This window comes from Fukomys damarensis, unplaced genomic scaffold, assembly GCF_012274545.1.
Source record: "Fukomys damarensis isolate Sample0158 unplaced genomic scaffold, DMR_v1.0_HiC HiC_scaffold_47805, whole genome shotgun sequence".
Classification (NCBI taxonomy): Eukaryota; Metazoa; Chordata; class Mammalia; order Rodentia; family Bathyergidae; genus Fukomys; species Fukomys damarensis.
The window spans coordinates 1-10,871 of record NW_022948717.1 but is presented as its reverse complement, the minus strand read 5'-3'; the positions used below and the strand labels follow the sequence as shown (position 1 = coordinate 10,871).

The following is a 10,871-nucleotide window of genomic DNA, read 5'->3' as shown; positions in this document are numbered from 1 at the left end:
AGTGAGACCCTGTCTAAAAAAAAAAAAAAGAAAAGGAAAAAAAAAAAAGCTTTATTGAGATATAATCTTGGGCCAGGGATTTATTTAGCTCTGTGGTTCTGCTACTTACCTTGCAAGCTCAAGGATCTGAGTTCAATCCTTGGTTTAAAAACAAAAACAAACAAACAAAAAAAAATTTAAATGACCTAGGGCCAGGGATTTAGCTCAGTGGTTCAGCTGCCTGCTTTGCAAGCACAAGGTCCTGAGTTCAATCCCTGGTACCCAAAAAATAAAAATAAAAAAGATATAATCTCCATGTTATACAGTTCACTAAAATATACAATTCATAAGATTGCACAACCATAACTGGACCAATTTGAGACTATTTTTTAATTTTTAAAGACACTTTATTCCATTAGTGACCACTCTCCATTTGTCCTCAGCTTTTCCTGCATGAAGCATCCACGAAGTTACTTCTGTTTTTCTAGATTGGCTGCTTCTGCACATTTCGTATAAATGGAATCATATATAAGATTGGGGTATGGTGGTTGCCTAGGTGTACGAGGAGCTGGGTTTAGTCATCACTACTACAAAAAAGGAAGGAAGAAGTCATTGCATATATGGCTCTTTGTGACTGACTTCTTTGACTTAGCATAATTGTCCATGGTCATTATTTCCATCTTTTTATTGCTGAGTAATAGTCTATTGTGTGGACTATTTTATTTATCCATGTATCAGTTAAATGACATTTATGCTGTTTCTGCTTTTTGGCTGTTGTGAATAGTACTGTGATAAACATTCAGGTACACGGTGCCCTTATTTTCCCCCAAGGGAAAGGATAATTTGTGAGGAAAAATTTGTAAGCCCTTTCTGTGGTCTACTGGCCAGACTGCTGGTCTGGTTCCCCCGGGGTTTGTGCCCTTCTTTCACTGCACACTCCTAAGCAGGACTCAAATCTCCCTAATCTTTGTGTCCTCAAGGGCAGGTAGAGGTCTGGTATGTTTGCCTGTTGACTGAGTGAGAAAGCAAATGAATAAATGGCCAGTTACTTTGATGTGAAACTGGTGACCTGCCATTTACTTGTCCACTGAGTGCTTATGATGCCTGGGTCCTTCCTCCTGTTCTGGTCACTAGGTCTCCCTCCTCCTGGGCGAGCCCTTCTTCACCACCAGCTTGCTGCCGTGGCACAACCTGTACTTCTGGTATGTCCGGACCGCTGTGGACCAGCACCTGAGGCCTGGCGCTGTGGTGATGCCCCAGGCTGCCTCACTGCACGCCATGGTCGTGGAGTTCAGGGTAGGCCATCCAAAGGGCTTTGCAAAAAGCAAAAGCAGGAGGAGGGCGGCAAACCAGTTTTCTTGCAGAGACCTTGGGTATAGATGGAACAACTTGGGCCTTGATGACTGGGCCTTTCTTTCCTGCATTAGCATACTGCTAGGCTGAATAGAAGAAGTTTGCTTTTTTTAAAAAGCAGTAATTTGACATAAGAAATGGAAATGACTGTGTGTTGTCATTTTACAATTGAAGCTTATCAGAATAATTAAAAAATATAAATTAAGTGTTTCAGAAGACATGCTGTGTGGCTCACTCTGTTCTTGGTAAGAGCAGAGGCTCTAGTTAAAGCTTTCTGAGATAGGGAGTCAGCTCTTTTATGCAAGAAGAAATTGAAAAGCTTCATTTTAATTTTCTCATCAAAGCAGAACCACAGTCACAAAGTCATTTTGAGAAAGAAATTGTTTCATTAAAAGGATTTTGAAATGCTTTTAACCTGAAATGTAGAATGAATTGCATTTGATATTTCTTTTATAAAATGACTCTATCTGTTGGTAGCTTGCTGGCTCCACCACTTAATTTCTGGCATTTCTTTTGTGTTATTACCTGGCCAGATTGTCCTGTGAATTGTGTTCTCATGGCCAGAGAAAGGCTGTAAGAGGAGAAAGCTTGTTCCTGGATGTTTGTCCAAGAGCAGAAGATGAAAGATGGATGGGCCAAAGTCTCTTTCTGGCCCTTTCCCTCTTGGTCATCCTCATGCTCTGCTTACAGGCACTGAGCCTTGTAGAGCTCTTTTACAGATTTTTTTTCTCCCCAAAAATGGTATTCAGGATGGTCTGGGCAGCAAGTGCAAAGCCACAGCTTGGTAGCTCTAGCTGATGGGCCCCATAACGGAGAAGACATGGTACCATGAGAGTTTGCAGATTCCTGTGCCAGTCTGTTACATAAACCAGCCTGGTTCTTTGTTTGGTCTTTGTGTCCCTTTAGTCTCTGACAGCTCTTCTGTTTCATGTGTGCAGGAGCATCAAGATGAGCCTCTGATTCTTTTGGCTTGTTGACCCTCTACTTTTGGTACTAGGGATTGAGCACGGGACCTTGTGCTTGCCAAGCAGGCATGGCACCACTGAGCTACATCCCGGCCCCTGGCCCTCTTATTCTTGTTTTCCATGTTGGGTGAACAACTGTGTCTTCCTCATAGGACCTGTGGCGGATCCGGACACCCTGTGGGGACTGCGAAGGCTTCGATGTGCACATCATGGATGACATGATTAAGGTAGGCAGGGCCGTAGCTCCAAGCACTGCCCCACTTCCCTTGCCATATGGCTACAGGGCTCTGGCGGGGACCTAGTTTGAGCAGTGGAGAGCTGTGTGTAGAGATCTTTGCTGATTGGGGCAGCAAGGTCAAGTGCTGCCATTTTGCTGATTCACATGAGCGTTCATCTAAGAATTGTGTGTACCTGGCCTCTTCCTAGCCTCGTACAGTAACCCCTGAATTGGAATCTTGGTTGGCCTGAGGTCTGGTGTGGTTTAAGTCACCACACCATTGCTTCCAGTGCTAGCAACTTGTTTTCTGTTGGGATGACCATGTGCAAGGAGGTCCCTGCCGGCTTATCTGTGTAGTAGATGTTGGCAGATACCTGAATGTTCAACGGCAGTGGATGAGCACCAGGATCTGCACCTTAGAACTCAGGACAGCTGTGACAGAAGCAGTGGTGTGTAGCTCTGAGGACTGAGGTGAAGTGTGTCACATGTCCATGTTAGGAGAGCAGGTCCGTTTTTATATTTAGGAAAATTCTCATACACATTCACACACACACACACACACACACCCCAGTAATTGAACCCAAGGCCTTCTTGGAACCACTGAGCTAAATCCCTGCCCCTTTAAATTTTTATTTTGAGACAAATCCTCCTTAAATTGTCCAGGCTGAATTTAAATTTGGAATCCTCCTGCTTCAGCCTCCCAGAGTGCTGGGATTACAGGTGTGTACCACCACACCTGGCTTAAACATTTTTGTTGTGTTGGTATTGTTTTTTGAGATAGGAGCTTATTATGTAACAGGCTGGCCTTGAACTAGAGGCAGTATCCTGCCTCAGCCTCCCAAGTTCAGGGATTACAGGTATATACTACCACACTCAGCTAAACATTTTTTTAAGTAAAAAAAAAAATCCCATGAATATTTCCCATTTGCATCTCAATTTCCACAGCAGACCATTGACTGTTCACGTGTCTAGAAATCTTTGTGCTGAGATGTCATATGCACAGGCTCTGAGTCCCTCTGCCACCCTGGCAACTCCTCATGCTCTTCCTGGGTTCTTCCCTTTGAGAGATGTCTCCTGTCTGTCTTCTTTCACACAGAGTACAAGGAAATGTGTAGATCCTAAATCTGGCCATGTCCCCCTGCATAGTCGCCCTGGGCTGCCCATTCCTTCCCTGCTTGACTCATCTGCACCCCACCTCAACCCTTCCCTTCTTGCTCCTCTTTAACCTTCAGGGCCTGACCTGGAGTCACCTTTTCCAAGCAGCTTCTCTCCCCCTCCCCCAGCACTTCCACCTGCACCCTGGTGCTTTCCCAGGTCCTCATTTGGCTTGTTCACGGGGTCACCTCTCCAGCTTCTGATCCTTCTGTCAGGGTGCTCATGGCTGTAGTGTCCAGTGTCAAGAGGTTGGTGAGTATCCTAAGCGGCAAGTGTTTTCACTACTGACGGTGTTCCATCCTCAGAGTAGCTCAAGAATAGGCATTGTCATCCCCATTTAAAAAAGAAAAAGTGAAACTTAGGTGATGACTTGCTGCGGGGCAGGGAAGGGAGAAGCCTGCTGCTCTAGCCAGAAGCCAGAATCATTCTGGGAGAACATGTTGTCCTACCTGTCTGCACTTGCCCTGAGGGACTCTGGTCATGGAAGTGTGAGGGTGCCTGTTTCAGGAACCCTAGCAGACCCTTCGTTTTGGCTGGTAGCTCATCTCTGCACACCCTCAAAGTGCTTTCTTCTCACAGTCTGCCCTGGATTTCCGGGAGAGCAGGGAAGCGGAGCCACACCCACTGTGGGAATACCCGTGTCGCAGTCTCTCTGAGCCCCAGCAGATCCTGACCTTTGATTTCCGGCAGCTGGTCCCCCAGCAGCGCTTGTGTGCTGAGGGCACCATGGAGCTGAGGAGGTGAGTGGAGGCTCTGTGAGGATGGTCTGTTGCCCATGTGGCCAAGCACAGCTGGCTTGGAAGACACTTACTCTGGCCCAGGAGGAGTCCTTGTCTCATCTTTGCCTGCCCTTGTGTATGTGGCAGTTGCACAACCACAGGGCCTGTGGGGGTGGGTAGAGTGGGCCTTGCTTGCCCCCCCCCATCTGAGGCTCCCTTGTTGGATCTCAGCTGCCAGGAATCGTGAGCTTTGTTACTATGGTTACCCATTGGCACAGTTTCCTCAACTCTTATGGGAATTAAAGGAGGTTAGGAGTGACGAGGCCTGCTTACTGCAAGGCATGGGTGGTCCCACGCTGCTTCAGCTGCCTTCACAGAGAGGAGGTCCTCCTCCTCCTGACTAGCAGAGGCTATGAGCCAAGAGCTCCTAGAGGTCTGAGACCAGGGGACCAGCGTAACAGGCAGGCAGATGCTATCAACTGCTGGAGTTGCTGTTGAGCATATCTGGGAGCATTCTAACAGCCTTCAGTGCCAAGGCTGCTTTCTGCAGCCCTCAGCCCTCAATCTCAATGGGGCGGGGTGGGGAGAGACTGGCTCTGCAGCTGAGTGACCCTGCCCTGTAGTTCCTAGGTAGATGGCCAGGCTGTAAGGAGCCATAGTGATTCTGAGCTGTGGTTGCTCTTGCTTGGCCTATTTTGCATGGCATTAGGTGGGTTAGGATCTCCCTATGAGGCAGGATGGGAGTGGTGAAGACTAGAGGTTTCGGGAAATCCCGGCTGTGCCCACCATCTCACCATGAGTGTCCATTTGGCCTAACCTACTCTCCTAGGCCAGGGAGGAGCCATGGAGCTGTCCTGTGGATGGAATACCACTTGACGCCGGATAGCACAGTCAGCACTGGCCTCCTGGAGCCCGCAGAAGACAAGGTAGTGCTGTGTGTTCCAGGCTGAAATCGTATGCCAGCCCCAGAGTTGGCACCACCCTGTCCTGTGGTATTCCTGTCCTGTGTGCTTTCGGCCAGATGCTGACTCCTTGGTGGCCCTGGGTCATCTGGCCCCTAATCAGCTTCTTCCCACTGTGAGCTGCCTCAGCTGGGGGCTACATTAAGGTGGCCCAAGTGCTAGGGCCCCTCACTGTCTTCTTGCTGCTTCTACAGGGGGATTGTTGCTGGAACCCCCACTGCAAGCAGGCTGTGTACTTCCTCAGCCCCACGTTGGATCCCAAAATGCTGCTGGGCAGTCCTCGGGCAGTGAGCTATGCTGTGGAGTTTCACCCAGGTTCAGGAGATGTCACCATGGAGTTCAAGCTCACAGATACCTGGAACTGACCCTCCCTTGTTGAGAAATAAAATATCCAGAGTTTGCAGCTGTAAATGGGTTGTGGCTTTTGGGGAGGGAAGGCTGAAAGGACCTGTCTCCTTCCAGGAACCTATTTGATCTCATCATGGAGGAAGCCTTCTGTATTTGCATCTTTGCACAGCTGGCTCCCAGCTCCGGTGTGGCAGGCAGTGTGGTCTGGTGACTGATTTGGAGCTGTGGAGGGACCAAGGAGACCCCGGTTTCTGGTCTGAAGCTCAGAAAGCTCGAAGGGAACAAAGGCACAGTGCTCTTCCTAAGGTGGGTGGGTAGGTGGCGCTGTCTGCTTAGCTGGGCTGTGCCACTTGCCTGTTGTTTCCTGGGAACTTTTAGGTCCCTGTTCACCCAGCTCCGATATGGAGACACTGAATCATTCCTAGGTCCTGGGGCTTGAAGACTTGATGGGGCTAGGGCTGAGAGGAGTGGCTTCTAGCCCTTTCCCCTGCCACATTTATAAATGTCTAGGCATCTGACCTCAGTGCACACTGGTAGGTAGCTTAAAAACTCCCAAGACCTGGACATCAGGCTGCTGTTGGCCCAGTGTCCTAGCATTTCAGGGCAGACTTGAGTTGTACCCCTGAAGCCACCCCCATGATCTGCAGTCAGCAGGGGCCTCCCCAGCTTGTCGCTCAAATAAGTAGAGAACGTCAGCCTTGAGCCTCACAGTTTTATTTCCTCCTCATTCTCCATCCTTCCTTTCAGCACCATAAAGGAAAAAACCCACCTCTTTTTTCAAAATATTTTATCAGGTGTAAAGATTGTTTTTCTTCTAGGGAAGAATTGTCTGGATATATATTTGATAGTGTTTTTACCAAAACCTTAGGTGTCTTACCATATAAAACCCTAATGTCCCATGAGGATAATATACAGAAAAAATACAAGAAATTAAAAAAGTTTTTTTTTTCCTTTTTTTAAAACAGTATTTCTAAATTTCAGCAAGTTAATACAATAGTTAAAAAGCATCAAGATTCATATTATACTTAAAACTCAAGGTGGTTTTGGATAAATGGAAATGAGTGTTTCCTTCTTAAGCTGACCCACTTGCCTTTGGCTTCCCTTGTGGTGGGCCTGGGTAGTTAAGAGCCTTGGTTTGGGATCTGGGTGACCTCTGTGACTGCCCCCTCCCAAGCCATAGGTGCCACAGAATCTGTGATCCTGGTAATTAGTTTTTCTTCTAAAAAAATCAAAATGGAAAAGCCTGGCTGTACACAGCCTGGGTCCATGAGCACACCACGATGAAAAATGTGGTAATTGTGTCCTTAGCTCTAAGGGAGGTGTGAGGGAAGCTAGGGAGGCAGGCTATCCCTCTGGACGCCAGGACCTGACTAGGCAGCGGTGACCATGTGATAACTGAAAGTGACTGAGGCACAGGGCGGTATGACTTGTCTAAGGCCGCCCTGGGAGTTGGGAGGATGAGAAGCATGTGGGCCTGACTTCACATGTGCTGCCTCACCCTCAGGACAAGCTGCTGGAGTGGTGTGGGGACCTGGCCTTGGCCTTGGCTGTCCTCCCTGTGTGCACAGCAGTTTAAGCCTGGGGGTTGGGCCTGCCTAGTTGAGCCCTGCTCCCAGGAGTGGGGGACCCTCCACAAATCCTTGCCCAAACGTTGGGAGGGCTGTGCTAGGAGCCCAGGCTGTGGACCTGGGGGCACAGTGGGGGCCTGGATAGGGGGAGTGTTCCCCAGGCCAGCAGTCAGGCAGACCAGTGTTAACTGTGGTTGTGCCTCCTAGTGCCAAGTTAGCGCCAAGCTGTCTGGGCTGCAAGGTTGTTCCCCAGCACACGGCCTGGTGTCTGGCTGGCTGCATTGCCTCTTCCCTTCTCCCTGTCCCTCCTGCTCAGTGGATGACAAGGCATAGCTTCAGGGCACCAGTCCTTGGAGGCCCTGATAGCAGGGTCTTGATGTTGCCTCCAGCCTTGCCAGGCAAAGCTAGCTCCGCCAGGCAGGATACAAGAATAGGGTGCTTTGAGATTAGTGGGGGTTGTTAGAGCCCGCACCCTGAGACAGACAGAAGCCTCCCTGTATTACTGAGGAGCAGCCCGCACTGTCTGAAGGCAGTTGGGCAGAGGCAGTGCTGCTGCAGAGCCTCCACCCCAGGCTCAGGGCCAGCTCTGCCATGCCAACCCTGGGCTGGCTCTGGTTGCACAGTGGAAGGGTGGCTTATGTGTGCCTGCATGGCAGCCGGTACCACTGCCTGCCATAGGCACGACGTGGCATTGACCTGGCCATCCCAGCCAGGTGTGGGATCACCCCACTGGTGCGGGACAGGCTGTGCTCTGCACTGTGGTTTCTTGTCTCTTCATCCAGTGTTCCCCTAGCCATGGCATTGGCTAGAGTAGCAGTTGAGGAGGAAGGCCAGAGTCACAGCCCCACCCAGGGGCAGGCAGGCAGTTCCTGAGCTCAGCCGGCATGTGGATGAGGGAAGTCCCTGGGGAAGGATTGGTCCCGAACCACAGAGGTGTCTGAAGGGCAGCGAGGGGCTCAGCAGAAGGAAGAGGATGCATTGGCTTGGATAGAAGAGAAGCTACAAATCTGTCATTTTGAAAATGAAGACCCCACCCCACCCCTTTAGGTTGTGAATCCCCTTCCTATAAAAAAGTGATGCCGCCGCCTTGGATTTCTGGTTATGGCTCCATGGCCTGGATCCAAGTCTCCTAGAGGAGTCACCAGGATAGTCAGAGCCAGCTGGCCCCTGAGCTGGGGAAGGGATCCTGTCTTGGGAAGAGCAAAGGTCCACCTAGTGACTTGCTGACCCTTTAAAGTAAAGGGTGATTTTAACTTTTTCTGTTTTCTTTTTAAGATGATATCGCCCTTGAATGCAAGACTCTGGGAAGAGCCCTGGGCTGGCTAATTATGACAGTCCTCATGTCCCCACAAAGCCCCTTCTGGGCTGGGGGTGGAGGGCTGGCAAGCAAGCCCAGGAAGTACTTCTTTGGCTGGTTCTGATTGTGTTTGGAGTCTGGCCTTGGGTGAGGCCCGAGCAAGGGATCTGGGTAGCTACAGTGTGGCATGTGGCATGCGGGCAGCGTGCATGCGAGGGTATAGGCATGCGAGACAACATTGGCAGCAGACAAAAGTAAGGAACCCTGGACGAAGCTTGAGAAGAGACAAAGAGTACATAAACTGGGTCCTCATACTAATTCTCGGATTACAAACTAGGTTGTGCTGTGGATCTGTAGAAAATCACGTTTGGAAAGAATGGCACTGGTTAGGCAGCCAGGGGCTCCCGGCCGGCCTGAGTCTCTGTCCTCAGGCCCCAGAGTCGCAGAGCAGCACTGCTTCCAGGCTCCATGGGACTGACCGTGGCTCCCCACCCCATCCCCTGTCCTTCCTCAGCACTGGGCATTTGATGGAGGGGACACAGCCCAGGGCTGCAGTCAAAGGGCTGGCAGCGGCCCACTGCTCTGGATGCCGGTGATTTGGCTGGGCTACGCCTCCTCCTCCCCTGAAGACACCATCAGCCGCATGGCCACAGGGAGGTGGTCGGTCAGGCCGGACAGCTGGGTGATAAAACTGTATTCTTCTACTTCCTGGGTTGTGGGGGAAGGGAGAAGTGCTCTGATTAGACCCAAAGTATATCCTGCAACGTACGGGGCTGGCAGGGGATGGCATCCTGGGGTCCTAGACATGGGGACTCTGGGCTAGATTCCAGGGTCTAAAGGTCCGACAGAATAATGGCTCATTTTTAAGGGCACAATCTGGGGATTGGGGTCCAGAGGGAGGCTCAGTATTGTCAAGGGCGATGGGGGCAGTCCCCAGACTCACAGCCTTCCAGTCAGGATACAGCCCCTCTTCAGTATGCAGCATGTAATCAATGCGACGGCCGTTGCCTTTCAGCAGGTCTTTCCGCCCCTTCTGGCCACCTCCTGGGCTCTTGCTGGTGGGGAAATCCAGGTACTCCCGGCGGCCTTCCTCGCTCTCCAGGACCCTGTTTACCAGACAGGCAGCAGGATGACACCCCCACCCCTACCCCTGCCAGCCTGGGCCTGGCAGGTTCTGTGTGAGGAGCCCTGGTCTTCCCCAAGTGAGAGTGGGTTACCTCAAACCTCTGGGTGAAATCTGCCTGTTGCTACAAAGGGCTCACGCTGCTCCAGAGCCTGTGAGTAGGGGGCTGAGTAGAGCCCTCCAGGCCTCTCAGAGTCTGTCCTGTGTCACTTTGGGCTGGCTAGCCCTTGCTTTCCCTTTGTGAACTTGAACATTGGTCAAGTCACTGTCCTGGTTGTGACCAACTTGGGGATCCAGCCACCCCTTCCCTGTCTCCAGAAGAAGCTTCTGCTCGGAGCCAAAATGGCCTGTTTGGGAGCTGGCCATTACCTGGAGCCTCAGGGATTATTTCTCCTGGAAGCCCCAGCCCCAACCCCATGACTCTTTCAGATCAGCAGGGGAAGCCAGGTGGAACCCAGGCCCCATTGGAGGACTCTGCTTTTACATGCCTCTGTCCCAGCTCATTTCATCAAACCTCCTAGCCTCCAGCTTCTCCTCTGAAACAAGAATGGTTGCTGGGGACCCCAGGTTGCTTTGGGGAATGAGCTGATGTCCCATTTCTTGATTGAGGAAACTCATTGGGTGCAGCAGTGCCATTTGTAGTTCTATAGGGAGGGCAGGCAGCTTTGATCTGGGACAACTCTGGCTGGGGTCTGGGGTGGGAAACATTTCCCAGGGCACCTAATGGTTAAGGCCTAAACAGATGGAAAGGGCGCCTGGAGAGGCTAGGCTGGCAAACATGAGTTTCTGTAAGGTTTATATCAGCCTTCAGATAAATATACTAATGACATTTAGAACATTGTTATGGCTCAGAGATATAATCCATTACTGTCCTTTGCCTTTTGGTAATTAATTCCAGCATCAATGATCTGAGAGTTACTGATAGTCATTTTTTAATCATCATCTCATAAAAAGATAATTTTCTCGGCATAGGATGATGTTTCAAATTTAGTCTGTAATCTAATTAATTGGCTCAAATTAGCTGTAAGGAGCCATCCCTGAGGCTCTGTGCAGTCTCAGGCTGTGAATTATAAATCAGCTCTGCTCTTGGCCTCTAATGCATCCTTTATGGGTTTTGTGTGTGTGGTTTTTTTTGGTACCGAGGATTGAGCCCTTGCTCTTTTTTTTCTTTTTTTTTTTTTTTTG

General features: G+C 50.2%; 1 protein-coding gene across 1 annotated transcript; it reads left to right on the top strand.

Moving 5' to 3' along the window:
* Positions 1-1,113: 1,113 nt before the first annotated feature.
* Positions 1,114-5,779, top strand: LOC104869211 (protein arginine N-methyltransferase 7; the record flags this gene model as incomplete). The annotated part of the gene is made up of 5 exons (XM_010634352.3): positions 1,114-1,275; positions 2,450-2,524; positions 4,249-4,409; positions 5,218-5,314; positions 5,545-5,779. Coding segments are annotated over 5 exons (666 nt in total), but the record flags the coding sequence as incomplete, so codon positions are not given.
* Between the last annotated feature and the right edge of the window lie 5,092 nt (positions 5,780-10,871).